Genomic DNA, 18,257 nt, shown 5'->3' with positions numbered 1-18,257 from the left:
GGTCAGAGAAGGCAAGTGACTTTCTTAATATCACACAGCTAATACATAGCTAATCTGGGATCAGAGAACATTTCTTACTGATGTCCTAACTTTACCACTACAGCATGATGCTTCAATTTAGGACTTAAAAACATTTCTTTGGGGCTTTTTGTTTTTGTTTTTCAACAAAAATAAAACATTCTTCTAACAAATTCGAACAATATGGGAATTACATTAAAAATAAAGTTTCTACCTTTCTTCAAAGGCAGGCCTATCTAAGAGTAGACAGATGGATGGTAGCTTTCCTGGACCAGCAGCATCTCATCATCCAGGAGCTTCTGCAAAATGTGGGGCCTCAGGCCCCAGAGCAGACCTGCCAAGTCAGATCTTCCCCACAGGTGACTCTGGGGCACATTCGTATGCGAGAAGAGCTATCCTGGACACCCTCCTGGAGTCCCTTCTCTGCTGAGTTCCCCTCGGAAGCACAAGTAATGCCAATTCCTGCCACCGAAAGTGGCACGAATTCAACCCTCCATGCTCTAAAAGGCCTGTACTCTTTTCTTGTTGTTGCTGTTTCTGCGGCATAATGAAGTGAATCTGCTCTGCGTATACACATGTCCCTTCCCTCTTGAGCCTCCCTTCCACCACCACTCTCCCTATCTCACCCCTCTAGGTCATCACAGAGCACCAAGCTGACCTCTCTGTGCTATACAACAGCTCCCCACTAGCTATATATTTTCTGCATGGGAGGGTATAAATGTCAATGCTACTCTCCCAGTTCAACCCACCCTTTCCTTCCCCTACTGTTCACATGCCCATTCTCTACCCCTGCATCTCTATTCCTGCTAAGTCTAACTCCCAGAGGAAAGAATAAACAATAGCAGAATAGCAAGAGTAGGAATATGGAGTAGCAGAATTCATCACAGAACGATAAGATCTGACACACCCAAAACAGTCTAACAACTGTTATTAACCTTTACAGAAAGCCAGCCTCCATGCTAGACAAGTTATGTGAACTATCTCAGTGAAATCTCACAAATATCCTATACTAATAATTGATACTGTCATCCCAGTTTACAGATGGAAAAAACAGGTTCAGAGAGGTGAAAATGCTTGCTTGCTATCCCAGCCAGTGACTAGGAAAGATCTGAAGCAAGATGGGACAACCTGAGTGCAGGGGCTGCACATGAACAGGCTTCCTAAGGCCCAGTTCACAGGGACATCTGAACAAATCTGTGTCCTGCTTCCATCTGGGTCCCCTCCTCCCTGGGCCTGCCTGGTCTGGTCTCAATTGAGTAGCTAAAGAGCCCAGTGGTCTCAGCTTCCTGTGCTTCCCTCCTGGTCTCATCCTGAGGACTTGGTTTCAAACCTGTATTTTAAAAATACGAACAAAAGCCTGCAGGAGCTGCCCCATCCAAGTACTCCTGCTCTTGTCTTATCAGCTGGGTAGTTTGTTTTGTTTCACAATTAAATAAATTCAGGGTTTACCAGCATCTCAAAGCACAGTCTGACTGGTCTCATAAAGTGCTCAACTGGGCAAAGCCCAACAAGGTCTGCAAGGTGAGTGAGTACCAAGCTCAGTTTTAGGTCATTTTAAATGTTTTCAAGAATTAGGACCTTGGGGCTTCCCTGGTGGTCCATTGGTTAAGACTTCTCCCTTAACCAGTGAGTACAGATTCAATCCCTGATCAGGGAACTAAGATCCTGCATGCCACACACAGCCTGGCCTAAGACATTAAATAAATTAAGTTATAAAGATTAAAGCTTCCTTGCAAAAGAAAAAAGAAGACCAGATATCAATTTAAAAACAAAAATTAAGGCACTTAATACATTTTCAGACTTGATGACTCTCTATAAGTTATCATCTCAAGACCTGAGAATCTTTCTTTTCTCAATTAACATTTACCGAGTGATACTCTATGCAGACACTGGGTGAGATATTTTCACATGTTATCTGTGAAATAGGCATTGTTGTACCCATTTTACAGATGAAGAAACTGAGGCCCCAGTCTCAGAGCAAGGAATTAGCCAAACCAAGGTGAGTATCAAGGCCTGACTGGCTTCCAAGTCCCAGCCCTCTCCACTCCAGGAAACAGAGCCTTTTCCTGTCTCTGCCTTCTCTTCGAAAAATCTCAGGAACCTATCAGAGGCCGCCAAGTATTTCAGCTGCTTGTTCCGTGACTAATCTCCCTTCCTTGACGCTAAGCTCTGAAGACAGTCCCATGGCTGTGCCCAGACTCCCTGCCCCCCTCAGCGCCTAAGCCAGAGCCTGGCACCAAAGAGGTGTTCTATAAACAGGGATTGACTACATGTTGGCTGACTTTCAGGAAAAATAACTCAAGAGAACGCTTCAGGCCAACGCCATTCATCTTCCCAAAGGATCCATATGTGTTCCTCTCTGCCTGCTCAGGCGCTTTGATCAATGAGAAAACCCTGGGCCAGAAGAAGAATAAAGATATTGCTTGTAACTCCACAAATGACCAGAGGAATTCCTGTAGTCCCTGGGGCAGTGTGGTTCTAGTAAAAGGCTGCTTTCTCAATTGTGAAACGTCTCATGAGCATTAGTTATTGGTGGAGTCCCTAATTTGGCCACAGAGCCAAGCTGATTAACAAAGCCAGAATGAAGAATGTCCACCCAGAGAGGTGACAAGTTAAGCCACAAAGGAAACAGATACTCCTAAAAGAGTGGCATCAACATGAGGGACCTTAGCCAAAAGTCCTATTCTCAGAGGCAGTGCGATGGTAGAAAGGTTTCTGAGTGGGGGTTCATATTCTGGGTGCCCCAACCACTCAGCTTAGCTCACCCCTCCGAGTCCTCGGCATCAACCCTGTTAGCCCCACAGCATCCTGCCTTTCATGCACCAGTTCCATCCTCCTCGCCGATTAACCAAGTCCATCTGGTTCTCCAATCTCTGAGATGCTGACCATCAGCTCTCCCAAGGGGCCAGGATCCAAGGGACACACTGTAACCAGCCAAGGGTCCCACTACCCTCATAGAGGTTGCCCTGGTGCTGAGCATCCCCAAGCCAAGATGCCGGTCTTCTGGATGACACGACACTTTCTTGGTTCATGTAATTCTTGTGTCACTGTTCACTCAGCCTGCAAAGGTCTTGAGTGATCCAGGTTTTCATCTAGGGGCTTGTGGACTCAAAACTGAGGCCAAACTTTGTTCCAGAAGGAGCAGGGTCTAGGGATCTCCCAAGTAGAACCGAAAACAGAGGGGTCAAGAAGGAAGCAGCTCAGAGGCTCAGGAACCTGGGCTCTGAGTCTGGCCCTGCCCAGCCTGCAGAGACAGAGGACAGGGAAGGAAATCGCTGTCTTGGAAGTGGGTCCAAAACCCAGAAGGAGCAAACCTCAGTGAAAGTGTCCACTTGCTTCTTTAAGCCGGACTGACTTACAGTTTATGTGCAGAAACCTGGACATGGAAAGAAGAGCAAGGACAGTACCTAGAAAACAACTGGCCCAAAATTTAAACTTAAACTGGATCAAGCCTCTAGGTCTAACTATTACCAGTTTACAGAAAAATAGACAGGATGAAGAAATATGCTAAATACCACTCCAAGAACACAAGCAAGATCTCAAATGCAGGAAATTCTACAGGACAGACGACTCAGCCTCTTCAACAAATAAGTGCGAAAGAAACAAAAAAGATTAACAAGCCGCTAAGAGACTTGTTAAATGTAATTTGTTGACCTTACTTGGATCTGATTCTAAAAAAAAAGAAAAAAAGGACATTTATGAAAGAATCACAAAAATATGAACTCTGGATATTAAATGATAAAAAGGAATTATTGTTAATTTTTGTAGGTTTATAATGGTATTGTGGCTATTATTTTTTAAAGAAGCTTTATCTCTTAGAGATAGATACATTCTGAAGTACTTAAGGATAGAACGATTTGATACCTGATATTTGCTTTAAATTGATCCACTTGGTCAGGGTAAAGAAGAAACAAGAGTGGGTCTACACTGACAATTCCCAAACTGAGTGACAAGTAGGTAAGTGTTCACTGTTTTCTCTGCTTTTGTCTGGTTCAAAGTTTTACAGAACAAAAATTTATTTACCAAAAAAAAAAAAAAAAAAGGCAAGAGAAAGTCCTAGTTTTTCATCAGGGCTCCAGGACTGACTCCTGTGAGGCTTGAATCTTGACCTTGTTCAGCCTCATTTTCCTCATCCAGAGCCTGAATGGATTCAAACCCTGGGTCAGCCCCCACCTGCTGTATGACCTTAGACAGATTCTTAACCTCTCTGTGCTTCAGGGCCAACGAGAATAACAACAGTCTTGCTGTATAGGGTTGTGGTGAGGATTCAACATGTTCATTCAGGTAAGGATCTTAGCACACAGCATCGTGTGCTTGCTATTATTACTACTGCTGCTGCTGTTACTGTTGAGCATTTTCTGTGTTGAGGAGGAGGAGGAGAGGCCCCTTGGAGATGTGGTCCTCCTCTCCCACAACATCCAAGTTTGAAAAACAATAGATACATGCACACCTGAAACTATCACAACATGATTAATCAAGTACAATCCAATATCAAAGCTAAAAAAAAAAAAGAGGGATTCCTTGGTGGTCCAGTGGCTAAGACTCTGCTCCCAATGTAGGGGGACCAAGTTCCATTCCTGGTCAAGGAACTAGATGTCACATGTCGCAACTAAGAGTTTGCATGCCACAGCTTAAAGTCCCTGCTTGCTGCAATTAAGACCCTGCTAAGCCAAAGAAATAAATACATTAAAAAAAAAAAGAATACCCAAGTTTCAGAAACACTTTCCAATTCTCCACATCACACACCACTCACTCTAGCTTCCTCCACAGGATCAGACCCCTCACCTCCTCTTCCCAGCAATATCCCCCTCTGGGTTCCTTCGGTTCCTTCCCACCTTCCCCCCCACCCCGCCCCCGCCCCCACTCCCGCCCTCCCCCAGCCTTGCTTCCCTGTGGCCTGTTCCCAGGCCCCGCCTCTCTCATCCCTCCTGGGGCCTCCTCCCTCTGACGTCCCCTCTCACAATGCCCAGAAGAACCAGTGTAAACCAGGAAAGGCGGGGTGGGGTGAAGGGAGGCGGGGAGGAACCCAGGACTTATGAATACATAAGGCTGAACTTTTGGACGTGGACGGCCCGGTGCCAGTCCTCGCTAGGGTTTCTGGATTGTATTCTCCTTACAAAAGGGCCATTATGAGGCTCCGCATCTCCCGTGAGACAGGTTGGAGGCCGTAAAAGTGCCTGACGTCACAGGGACCGGGAGATGAATATGGTTCCCAGCCGCGTGCTTATTCTCCAGTGCTGGGATCCTGGGAAGAGGGCTGGGAGGGGAGGGGTCGCATTGGAGTTCCCAGCTGTTCCCCAGAAGGGGTCTGCGAGACTGCCACCCAAGACCTGCCCCCACCCCGAAATCCTGGAGTGACTCACAGGGTCCTGACAACCCCTTCCTCACTTCAAGATGTGCACGTGGTCACGCGGTTTCTCCAGCCCCACAGGACATCCTGAAGAGCAGCTCCCCACCCCCCAACTCTTTCTCTGCCTTTTCTTCCAGATCATTCCTCTTCTACCAAATGAGAGCTGTCAGGTAGGCGTAGGCTACTGAGGAAAATGTAGGCTGGCTGTCAGCAGAGCAGGACCCCCATGCTACCTTTGTAATTACCTCTCTTGGTGGAGTCCACATCCTCATTTTTATAGAATGAAGAGGCTGTGGGTAAAGACTGTTAAAGTCCCTTTCAGTTACAATGGTCTATTGTCCTAGTAGTCATAAGGAAGTACATTACTATCTTCCCCACCAGCACTTCAGTCTGTGACTTGATTGGGTCCTGCATTCTTTTTCCTTGAACACTCATCTATATTCAACTTAACCATCAGTCAGCTCCTTGTCCCTCTCTCTCTCTCTCTCTCACACACACACACATACACATCTTGAGATCAGTAAGAATAGAGAAGTTGGGACAAGGCGTATCCAGTTTTCCCTTTTGCTCTGAAAGACACTTTGTTTGCATATTATTTCCATGTGGTCAAAGGAAAATGCACACTCATTTGCATGGTCATATAGAAGACACGACAAAATCACCAACACAACCTCCTCAGCAGTAGGTCACAATACCACCTTCAGAGCCCTGGAATGGGACCAACATCAATCTCATTAAGCACCCTGATGGTCTCTCAAATTTTCAGGGCACAGGAAGGAAATATTAGAATTTCAATTCATATTTTATTTTGATCACATTCTTTAAAATTTTCTACGTTTCACATATGCTTTACACTCCTCAAACCATATGGCACTAACAGGATATGTATGTAATTTATAAACATGCATGTAATAAGGGTCCAGGTTCAAAAAGATTTTGCAGATGGAGCATATGATCAAAAAACTTTGGAGCGATCATCACTCTAGACCCACCTTCCAATGCTGGAAACAGTTGCAAAGTTTTGGTCCAACCAAAGCTTAAGCGACGAGTGGGGATACTGGGTAACCCTCCACGAAAGCCACACTAGCCTGCAGAGCTCCAGCACTCCCCCAGACACCATCACAGTTGCCAACAGCGTGGGGACCTCATGGCATATGGCATCTCCTTCTTCCCCAAGATCCACTCACACTATGAGCTCCCATCTACAAGGTTCCGGTTGGTCAAAAGACTGGTCCCCACCCAAGGAACCCACTTTCTTTCCAGAACAATTGGCCTTGTCCCTCAAGGCTTCTTTTCTTTCAGGAGCAAACATTCCATTCAAGGGTGTGTGATTCTGAAGGCTCTAGAAAGCTGGTCCTTTTTAGATCTTTAGATCCTCTCTCTGGAATTCACTTAGTATGTTTGACCGAATATATTTGTTATTAAACAGAGAAAAAACATGAGCTTGGTCTTCAAATAGATAGATGATAGATACAATTGAAAGACAGATAGATAATAAATACGTAGATGATAGATAAGATAGATAGGTGAATACCTAGATGAACATAAAGCAAAGACAAAGTGGCTTTCTGGAGACAACCTTGGGCTAGACTTCCTGGACAGGAACGTGGCTTTGCCAGCGTAGAGGAAGCCTAGGACGCTGGGCTACTCACCCACACACTGGTTGCTTTCATCCATCTGGTATCCAAAGCGGCATATAAGAGGCCTGGAGATGGTGGGGTAGTTTGGAGCTGACAGCGGGGGTGCAGCTGCTGGGTAAGAAGCTGAGTAGGGGTTGGAGTAGGGGTTGGTGTAGGGCCCTCGGTACACGGGGTTTGTTCGGGGGATGCACAAATACCCGCCGTTTTGGTTGACACACATCATGTCTCCTCGGCAGGCCTCAGGGATGGTCCGGCACTCATCAACATCTGCAAGGCCACAGAAAGGACAGGTGTTAGCAGCCCCTCAGCCACATGGTGCAAACTAAAGCAGAGCTCTGTACTGACAGCACCGGGAAGGACCCCAACCATGATTTACCAGCATCTGCTCCCAAATACGTAGGGCAGTGCCTGGCTCATCACCATCAGGTACTACCCAAATATTAGCTGAATTGAATCAAATTGACAAGTCATCAAATACCCCCTTCACAATGTCTGGGCTGTAGCTACCACAGCCTGGACTGTCACATACTTGATCCAATTAACCAATCCATCCTGTGTTTGGTCCTGTCCAACTCTTTGCAACCCCGTGGACTGTAAACCGCCAGGCTCCTCCGTCCGCGGGATGTCCCAGGCAAGAACACCAGAGTGGGTTACCATTTCCTCCTCCAGGGGATCTTCCTGACCCAGGGATTGAACCCACATCTCCTGCGTCTTCTGCACTGCAGGCAGATTCCTTACTGAGTCATCAGGGAAGCCCCACATGCTTAACACTTTTCTCTAAACGAATCCACATTGTAAACCCAAGTGAGCATATTGTTTTCATCTTTACATGATGACAGCAAATGAAAAAAAAAAAAACTATCAATTATGAAAAATAGAAGGTAAGAGTAAAAATAAAATATAAAACTATTAAAATAAAGAGTGTTTTTCTGTGGATGTATCACCCAAAAGCATCTCAGGTACTCTGGTGTGTCCATACGACACTCAGGAAACACTAGGATGGGCCTCATCATCGTACTCAATTCTCCTCCAAATAACAGCTAGGCAGGGAGAATGAGGCCCTTGCGTCCAGAAAGACAAGGCTTGGCCAAGAGTGAGTTACTTGTTAGGAAAGTGGAGACTTACTTGAGAGTCAGCTCACGCAGTGCCAGCAAACAGGGCCGGTTTCCAGCCAGGCTGGTGCTGTTGTTTGTTGTGTCTGGAGTTGGGGTGGGGTTTGGGGCGGGGGTAGGTTCTCTAGAAAATCAGCCTTGCTGGGCCAGGGACAGAGGAGGCCTGGCCTGGGTTCCCAGCAGGAGCAGCTGACCTGACCCCACACACTGGGGCTTCTCACCAACCTTGGGGGGTCTGTTCTCCATGGGACCGGAGGCTGGCGGGGAGGGCCCAGAATCCTGACAGCTCACGCCTGCCACCTCCTCTGAGAGACTCGTGCCAACTACCCCCTCAGGAAAGGGAAACATGGAGCTCCATTTTCTAGCTGTAAGCCTGAAGTCACCATTAAAACTGGGGGGCCGGGGAAGACGGCTGTCATCCTGCTCTGCCTCCATTGGTGTATCCTCACGCCCCCTCACCTTAAGTCAGAGTGGGAGCCTGGAGCTTCCAAGTCATGGTTTTGTTCCTCACCACCCATTCTTTCCAACCCTAAGCTCAGAGATTACAAATGATTTGGCCTAAAGCAAATATAATTTAAAAGGTAAATATATCCCCAAGGTGGCAGCCGTATTCTTTTTCTATACTCTATGCTTCGTCCACAGCATGCTATTCTATACCCTGATTGTCTCCCTGGTCTTTGCTGATGCTGTTCCTACCACTTGGGATGCTATTTCTCGGGATCTTATTCATCCTTCAACACCCGACTCAAATGTGACCTCCGTGAAGGCTTTCTTTATTGACCGCAGACAGAAGGCATCACTCTCTCCCCTACTTCTGCAGGGGAGATCACCTCATCTTGGCAATGACTTTATTCCACTCTGTACAGTTCACTCTGCCTAGGTCGACCACCCCCACTAGATGGCGTGCTAGGAGAAGAGCCCTGATTGTCCTCCTTGGAACCTGTGTCCCTGCTGTTGGCTCAGCTGGTAAAGAATCTGCCCGTAATGCGGGAGACCTGGGTTTGATCCCTGGGTTGGGAACATCCCCTGGAGACGGGAAAGGCTACCCACTCCAGTATTCTGGTCTAGAGAATTCCATGGACTGTATAGTCCATGGGGTCACAAAGAGTCAGACACAACTGAGCGACTTTCACTCACTCACTTGGAACCTGTGACTACATTAGGTTACAGGACAAAGAGGAATTAGGCATGGATGGAGTGAATTTAAGAGTTTCCCAGGTGGCTCAATGGTAAAAGAATCTGCCTGTTAATGCAGGAGACTCAGAAGATGTGGGTTCAATCCCTGGGTCATAAGGATCCCCTGGAGAAGGAAATGGCAATCCACTCCAGTATTCTTGGCTGGAAAATTCCATGGATAGAGGAGCCTGGAGGGCTCTAGTCCACAGAGCAGCAATTCCAAGGAGTCAGACACAACTGAGTGACTAAGCATGCATGCACTCACAGAATGGATTTAAAGCTAATCAGAAGACCTTGAGATGAGAGGATTATCTGGGATTATCTGGGTGGGCCCAGGGAAATCATACAAATCCTTAAAAGTGGAAGAAGAGGAAGAAGGATTGGTCAGTGAGATGAGGCAACAGAAAGAGATGTGATTAGAAACATGTGAGGGACTTAACTTGTTGGCGAAGAGGCCAAGGCAGAAGGTGGCCTCTAGAAACTGAGAAAGGCCTTCAACTGACAGCCAGCAAGGAAACAGGGCCATCAGTCCTACAGCCGCAAGAAACAGAATTCTGCGGAATGTAAATTAGTGCAGCCACTGTGGAATACAGTGTAGAGGTCCCTCCAAAAATTAGAACTAGAAATACCATACAATCCAGCAATTCCAACTTTGGGTATATATCCAAAGGAAATGAAAATAGAATCTTAAAGAGATATCTGTACTGGTATGTTGATTGAAGCATTTATTCAGGATAGCCAAATTATGGAAACACCCAAAATGCATATCAATGGATAAAGTTCATAACAGACAGATGTGTTATTATTATTATCAATTAATATTATCATCATATGAATAATATAATACTAATAATAATCATATGAATATTATTCAGTCATGAGGAAAAAGGAAAAGCTGCCATTTGCCACAACATGCATGGACCTTGAGGGCATTATGCTACATGAATTTAGGCAAACAGAGAAAGACAAATGCTACAAGATATCACTTATATGTAGAATCCAGAAAAGCCAGACTTACAGAAACAGAGAGTAGAATGGTTGTCATCAGGGGCTTGGGGGTGGGAGAGATGAGGAGATGTAAATGGTACAAACTTCCAGCTAGAAGATAAGTTCTAAGGAACTAATGCACAGTATTGTATTATGAACAATACCATATTGTATGCTCGAAAAATGCTGAAAATAAATCCTGAATGTTCTCACCATAATTATGTGACAGGAGGGAGGTGTGAGCTCTAAGCTATGATGGTCATCACACTGGAATACATAAGTGGATCGAGTCAACACACTGTACACCTTAAACTTGGACACTATCGTATGTCAATTATATCACAATCAAAATAAAAGAAAAAAGAAACTGAATTCTGCCAGCCATGCACGAGCAGGAACATGGATTCTTCCCTCAAGTCTCCAGAAAGGAACAAGGCCTGCCAACACCTCAGTGTTAGCCTGGTAGAAGCCCCCATCAGGCTTTTGACCTGCATATCTGTACGATCATATAGTTGTACTGTGTAAGCCCCTAAGTTTGTGGCAATTTGTGAAGGCAGTCCGGGGAAACTGATGCAGATCGAGAGCTCCCTGAGGATGGCGATCAAGTCTTCCTCATCTTCGCCCTGTCGCACAGGGCTTACCAGTGCTGGGCACAAAGAAGGTGACCAGCGGAAGACTGTCACTGATTTCAACCATCCCGTGGCACTGTTTCTGCCCATTTCTGTGGGCAAGGCTGATACAGACTTGCCAATACTGAACAACAGCTGAGAGAGAAACAGCCCTGCGCTGGAGCTGCGGCTGCACCCCCACCCGGCAAAGGACCTGCAGGGCCTCATACCTAAACACTGTCCTGACGAGCGGTCCAGGTCAAAGCCATTAGTGCATTGTTGCTGCGGGAAGGAAGAGAAAAAGGAGAGGTCATTTTACTTACTTTTTTTTTTTTTTACTATAGAAGTATTCTAACTGTATCACAGAAAGTACAGGAAATGGGCAAAGAAACAAGGCATTTGTAATACCAACATCTGTATTATAACCCCTTTTTGTCTGTTTTCAGGTATTTTTTTTTACAAACATTTTACACCTAGTCTCACTTTTTAAGCTCCTGCATCATTGTGTCAAAATGCCCATTTTTAGCAAATGGTTATTGGGGCTTTTTCCTGCTCTAGTTAATGAAGAGCAATACTAATCACATCTGATGTGCCCAGCGAGGCTTACCCTATACTCACCCCTTCCTGGGAGAGAATATTATTGCTTTCAGGGCAACTACTCTCTTTCTTTGGGGGCTATTTAACTCCTTTCCAGTGCCCAGCATAAGTTCTTTGGCCCCTCTGGAATCTTGTACCTGATTACAGGGTCTGTGTATAAAATAAATCTACACAGTGATGTATTCAGTTTTCTAAGAGAAACAGAATTGGCGAAATTCTTCCATTTTAACCTCAGGAAGACAATTACACAAAGATGCTTCCAGAGATAGCCAGGTCTCAACAGCCTCCGAGGGTTGCAGGCTTCACATACAACTTGAGTTACAACTTCATCCATTTAGAAAAATCTCATGGGCTCAACAATCAGCCTCTAGAGCTGACATGTTACAGGAATAAGTCAAGGAGGTGTGGTTTTGCCTATGAGGGCTTCTTCCCTGGCCTTCCCTATGGTTTGGGGGGAGTTAGACTTCCCTGAGCTATGGGTTGATGTGTGAAGATGATAGATTCAGCTGCATTCCTGGGAGTGGGTTCAGGTGTCTTAGGGCCTTGGGGCAAAAGAAATGGAATGAATGAGCCAGGAGGCTGTGCCATAAAGTTCAGAAAACCAGGAGCTGTGGTAAGCCTCAACCCTCATTTGCTAAGTGCAGGTGTGGGTTCGAGTCTACTGACTGGCTTCCAAGTCTCACTCCAGCCCCTACTCACTGCATAACTTTTCTATGCCTCAGTTTTCTCATCTGTAAAATGGGGATGATAGTACTGACATCTGAGTGGTTATAAAGACTAAATTGTTAATGTGCCTAACGTGCCTATAATTCAATAAACACTATATTATAAACACGGCCCTCTCTGGATCTAGATGTCAACTGTCACCACAGAGCTATAGTGGAGATTGCCAAAGCCTTTCCAAGGCCTGAAAGTCTTTGGTGGGACTTCCCTGGTGGTCCAGTGGTTGGGGCCCTGCCTTCCAAGACAGGCCGTGTGGGTTTATTTCCTGGTCAGGGAGCCAAGTTCCCATATGCCTTGGCCGAAAAAATGAAACATAAAACAGAAACAATACTATAACAAATCCAATAAAGACTTTACAAAAATGGCCCACATCAAAAAAATTAAATCTTTGCTACTTTTCTCAAGATTCTTTCCACCACCAATGAAATCTATTTCAAAATTCTTAATTTTGAAAAAACACTTAAAGGATGTGACCAAAACAAATGTGAATTGAAATTCTAAGATCTCCTTCCTAGACCCTGAAAGTTTGGGAGAGCATCCGTCTGCTCAGTGAGAGTTTGGTTGGTCCCGTTTCAGGGCTCTGGTGTACACAGCTGTAACCAACAGTTAGAGGGGCTGTGTTGGTGATTTTGTCCTGTCTTCTATAGGTTTGTGCACATGCACATACATTTCTACTTGACTACGTGGCCCCTCAGCCCTGCTCAGAGGTGGGGCTTCTCTCATTTCTGAGCTGGAGATGCAGAAAGTCTGCCTTAGGAGCTCTTTAGCTCCTTTACAAACATCACTTTGTAAAGTCAGGGATGGTGCAGGCTTCCCCACATAGCCCCCCGAGGAGCTTAAGATCCCCTTCACACTCTTCCCAGGGGTCTGGGCCAGAGCCAGGTCTTCACTGGTTGGGAGCTGAGTCATACTTCCTCTGCCCACCTCCTCCAGGAAGGACACATACACACACACGGGAAACACAGGGAGAATAGAGAGGTACCACTGCCCAAAAACACTAGAACATGCTTGAGTTTTTAGCACTTGCAATAACTCAAGACCCCCCAGCAAACACAAATGAGGCAGCATGATCTGATTATAAGAGCCTTGGATGGAAAATCAGGACACCAAGGTCCCAGCCTTGCCACTTATAAACTGCACCAGCTGGGGCAAGTCTCAGCTTCCCTGAGCCCCAGCCTTAACCTCTGTACAATGAAGAGCTTGGTTCAGGTAAACGACACGATCCTAGGATTCTAAAATGCATGGCTGGACACCCTCAGCCTGTTTTTTTAACATACTTCATGACAAGTAACAAAATAAAAATCTTACCTGTGCATTCCCAGGACTTGGAAGACAGAGAGCCAGAATGGTCACGGTGAGTATCCTGTGGGAAGTAAGAAGTTGACGTAAATGCCCGAGACACTTTCAGCATCCGGGTCTGGGGTTATATATGCATCTTGTCCTGCCTGTGTGTTTACAATGGTGACTTCACCTTGTGCTTGTATTTGGAGGGTGAGGGGCGTGCTCCAGAGTAGCCAGGGACATGCGGGAGGTCCCAACCATCCCTAAGAGAACTGCGCCCCTTCCACTGGTGTCATATCAACATCTCAACACAACATAATGTGTTAGGTGGCATTTTGTAAACAATTGAAAAAAATTTTAATGACATGATTGATTTACAACATTGTGTTCATTTCTGCAGTATAGCAAAGTGATTCAATTATATATATATATATATATATATGTTCTTTTTCATATTCTTTTCAATTATAGTTTATCACCAGATATTGAATATAGCTCCCTGTGCTATACACTAGGACCTTGGGTTTTTTGTTTGTTTGCCATCGTGTATGACTTCAGGTGGCATTAAAAAAAAAAAAAAATCAGGGCTTCCCTGACAGCTCAGTTGGTAAAGAATTCGCCTGCAATGCAGGAGACCCTGGTTTGATACATGGGTCAGGAAGATCTGCTGGAGAAGGAATAGGCTACCCACTCCAGTATTCTTGGGATTCCCTTGTGGCTCAGCTGGTAAAGAATCCACCTGCAATGTGGAAGACCTGGGTTTGATCCCTGGGTTGGGAAGATCCCCTGGAGAAGGGAAAGGCTACCCACTCCAGTATTCTGGCCTGGAGAATTCCATGGACTATATAGTCCATGGGGTCGCAAAGAGTCGGATGCAACTGAGCAACTCTCACTTCACTTTAAAAATAAACAGTTTGCTTCAAAGAACAAATCTAACACCCACCACTGTGATATTAATAATGTATTCACCACTGTTTGACCTTCACTCCTGACCCAAGGGGACTTGCCTGAGTTTTGAACATCTTTACTCTGAAATGACTGCAGCATGAAGGAGCCGTTGTGCCCCCGGAGGATGAAAGTACAAACGTGAAGCATGTGAGTTCCACGGAATGGAGGTGTCACAGGGAACACACATGCTCCCAGAGTGCACCTCACACAGACCCAGATGGAGGACAGGACATGGGGACCCACGCAGCCCCAAGAAAAAGGAACACTGTGGACACTTAGAAGGAGGTGCCAAGAAACTGTGTATCCACTTTATATCCATCAGGTGGCTATAACCAGAAAAGCTCAAAGCTAGTAAGGCTGTGGAGAAACTAGGGCACCTGGGCACTGTTGCTGGGAAGGTATACTGATGTAACCACTAGGAAAGCAGTCTAGAGCTTCCTCAAAAAATCAAAAATGGAACACTATAGGATCCAGCAATCCCACGTCTGGGTATACATACAAAAGAACTGAAAACAGAATCTCAAAGAGACTTTTGTACACCCCTGTTCACAGCAGCATTATTCACAATAGCCAAAAGGGGGAAGCAACCCAAGTGTCCATCACCAGATGAATAAACAATGCGTTACACACCGAAATGGAATACTATCAGCCTTAAAAAGGAAAGGAATTCTGACAAGTGCGACAACATAGATGAATCTCAAGGATCTTATGCTAGGTGAAGCAAGCCAATCACAGAAAGACAAATACTGTTTGATTCCATTTATATGAGGGACCGAGAGCAATCAAAATCATAGGCAGAAAGCAGAATGGTGGGTGTCAGGGGCTGGAGGGAGGAAGGATTAGGGAGCTGTTGTTTGTGGGTACAGAATTTCAGTTTTGCAAGATGGAAAGAGTTCTGGAGATTGATTGTACAACAGTGTGAATGTATTGAACACTACTGAACTGGACACTTAAAAATTGTTAAAATGGTTTTTAAAATAATCTATGCAAATACAGAGCTTTATTTGGTGCTATTATTACTGAGTTCAATAGAGGGTTTATCTGAGCAACTACTACTTGCAGGCAGAAAAGCTACAAAACTATGACACAGACGCTGCTCTGGAAAGCTGGTTGAGGGGCCACCTGAAACAATAACGTCTAGACATTTTGGTTAGGGCATGGATAGAAACACCCAATGAGCACCAGGAGAGCCAGGCTGGGGCTAGAGAAGGTCAGGGAAGACTTTCTGGAAGAGGTGACCTCAAAGGCTTCTTCAGTAAAGCAGTGGACCTGGGACCTGCTTGAATTTAGTGACCTGTTGCTATCAATATACACCTTCACTTTACAATCCCTCCCTTTAGAAAAAGAGAGTTCAAAAGACTACAAAGCTCACTCAATCCATGACACAAGGTTCATAGGAACCAGCAACGCTGGGCTACTTGGAGAGCCCCAGAATTAAGGTGAGGTTCAGAGGAAACAGGACCCTGATGTGGTGCTAGGAGAGGCAAGCCCACTCCCTTCATCTAATCCTCAATCTGAAGAATAATGACCCTAAGAGTCCACAAGCTTTCATTTCATCTGAGCGCCTGCACGAGACAGGTTCTAGAATGCTGGAGACAGCTCTGACCTTATAAAGCACAGAGCCAAATCCCAGGGCTTTTTGATATTTGCAAAGGCCAGATTTATATCTGGAAGGAATGAAAGAACAATAACAAATTTATTTTCCAGGCTGTATATTAAGAATTTCAATGTTTTCCTGTTTCTTCACATGAAGTTTCCTTTCGGTTGGCTATAAAACCCTGTTTCATTTTTGTTGGAGACAGAACAGGCTGACTGCACATAGTGGACTTCAAGACTTAGTAGAAAAGGCATGCTAACCCAATGTCTCCCCTATCCCTGACTCCCCCGTTCCCTTTGGCCAGAGGGCAGTCCCAGGACAGGTCTCCCCTGAGAGATCCTGCCCCAAGCCCAGCCTCCTGGAAGAGCCCCAGCTGGGGCCTGGGGACCAAGTAAGCTCCAGGCTAATTGAGACAGTTTTCCAAAAATGAAATAACATCGAAGCATCCCTGCTCTGACAGTGTCACAAACAGTTATGTTTGTCATGAAAAACTCCAGAAAACTCCAAGATAAATTAACTACAGGAACCCTGGGGATCCTCTGATGCTCATAACAGGTCCCTGGGACTTTCAAAAACAGGTGGGTCCACCTATTTTGTGTTCCATCCTCAACTGGGAGGAAAGCCAAGAGGGACCAACCGAATCTCAAATCTCAGGACTGTCTGTCAGAGAAGTTCTGGTCCCCGATCCAGGATGACAGGATTACAGTTCCGTTTTTAGCATGCACACACACACACACACACACACACACACAGACACAGATAAACACACACACACACTGTCTAAAGCAGTTACGTTCTCAAGAGTTCCCTGGATAAAAACTGCAGATGTAATCCAGATAAAGTTCTTCAAGGTTGAAGGATCACTTGACTAGAACAGCAATTTCCTTAAAGAATATCAAAATGTTTGCTTACATGCATTTCTGTCTGCAGTCCCCACTTTTCATTGGCTCGAGACTTCTGGGTCGCATGCCCTTTGTGAATCCCACACAGACATAGAGCAATTCCAGCCCTGGGAGGTGCAGCTAGCTTGTTCTCTGGTCCAACAGCCGATGCAGCAAAATAATTGCTAGTGAACTGGTAACTGATCTCTCAAATTAAGGAAAAAAAAATTTTTTTTTCTTTTTTAAATTAAAAAAAGAAGAAAAAAAAAGGCACACAAATCTGCGGCCCTTTAGGAAAAGAAAGAGGAAAATCAAGCTCTGAGATTTTTGCTGTCCTCTGTCTGATGCTGGCTTCTGAAACTGTCTTATAAAATACCCACTCCCAAAAGAAGACTTCAAGATGGAAATTACAGAGGCGCAGCTTTTTATAATTAACAATATCATTGCATCACTAGCTAATGCCTTTTCCAATATCCTGACACAGCCTGAATCACGGCCATAGCCATTTTCCACCCATCGGGTTTTGAGTAAAGTTTCCAGACCCTGGAGAAAAAAAAAAGTCCGGAGCAGAGAACGTACCTTTTGAATCCTGGCATGTCCAAGATGCGTGGGCAGGAGAAGCAGCTGGTGGGGAAAAAGAGGAAGAGCTCTCAGCGCCCACGGGACCCCCGGAGGAGCAGTTCCTGAACTTCGGCCTCCTCTGGGCCTGTGGGGCTCGCCGAGACTTTTATTCCAGGGGGGCCGAGCCGAGGCGTGGAGAGGAACAAGGGGAGAGCCTGGGTCCTCCGAGCCACTGGAGAGCCTACAGAGAAAGCACCTGGTTTTGCTTAGCCCTCTTCAGTAATTCAGCATTAAACCAATTGGAGGAGGAATGTTAAAAATGAACACTTCATTTTCTAAGTATGTTAAACAATGCAAATGGGGCCTCAGTCTGGACACAGCTGGTTCAGATTACAGCGCTCACCAACTGGCTAGACTCCTCACAACAATCTTGGGGCGTCTGCCAGGACCAAGTGCTCAGCGCTGGGAGGAGAGCCCTTTCCCGGCGGAGCAGTCGCCCTCGCTTGGGCTCCCAGCATCTCTATGGAGGCGATTGGCGGGCAAGTGCAGGAGGGTGGGGTGCCGGGGGGTGGGTGGGCGGGTGGCTGGGAGGGCCCGTTGACCCTTTACTTCCCACCGGGGAGGAGGTCCCCGGGGCTGGGCAGTCGTGGGCCGAGGCGGGGGCGGGATCCAGAGCATCAGCACTTCGCTGAGCCTTTGGGACACCCGGGAAAGTGACTCCCACCCTGGGAGAGGACTAACTCGAACTCGTGACAAACAGCGACAGGGACTAGAGTCT

At 45.9% G+C, this 18,257-nt stretch overlaps 1 protein-coding gene across 3 annotated transcripts in view; it reads right to left on the bottom strand.

Annotated features, from left to right (window-relative positions):
- The window catches only part of FBLN5 (fibulin 5), an 87,151-nt gene extending 69,172 nt beyond the window's left edge, over nucleotides 1-17,979 (bottom strand). The window contains exons 1-5 of one of the 3 annotated variants that reach the window (XM_040256629.1): nucleotides 17,883-17,979; nucleotides 17,498-17,720; nucleotides 13,520-13,574; nucleotides 11,122-11,173; nucleotides 7,021-7,275 (exon numbers count right to left, since the gene is read on the bottom strand). In XM_040256629.1, coding sequence (XP_040112563.1) covers nucleotides 7,021-7,275; nucleotides 11,122-11,173; nucleotides 13,520-13,574; nucleotides 17,498-17,514 — 379 coding nt within the window. In that variant the 5' untranslated portion in view covers nucleotides 17,515-17,720; nucleotides 17,883-17,979. Of the gene's footprint in view, nucleotides 1-7,020; nucleotides 7,276-11,121; nucleotides 11,174-13,519; nucleotides 13,575-16,949; nucleotides 17,376-17,497; nucleotides 17,721-17,882 lie in introns of those variants that run through there. The other 2 variants (XM_040256630.1, XM_040256628.1) reach the window with 2 other exon arrangements.
- Nucleotides 17,980-18,257: the final 278 nt, after the last annotated feature.

This window comes from Oryx dammah, unplaced genomic scaffold, assembly GCF_014754425.2.
Source record: "Oryx dammah isolate SB20612 unplaced genomic scaffold, SCBI_Odam_1.1 HiC_scaffold_16, whole genome shotgun sequence".
NCBI lineage: Eukaryota > Metazoa > Chordata > Mammalia > Artiodactyla > Bovidae > Oryx > Oryx dammah.
Note: the sequence above shows the minus strand (reverse complement) of the source record. Positions and strands in the feature narration are given on the sequence as shown.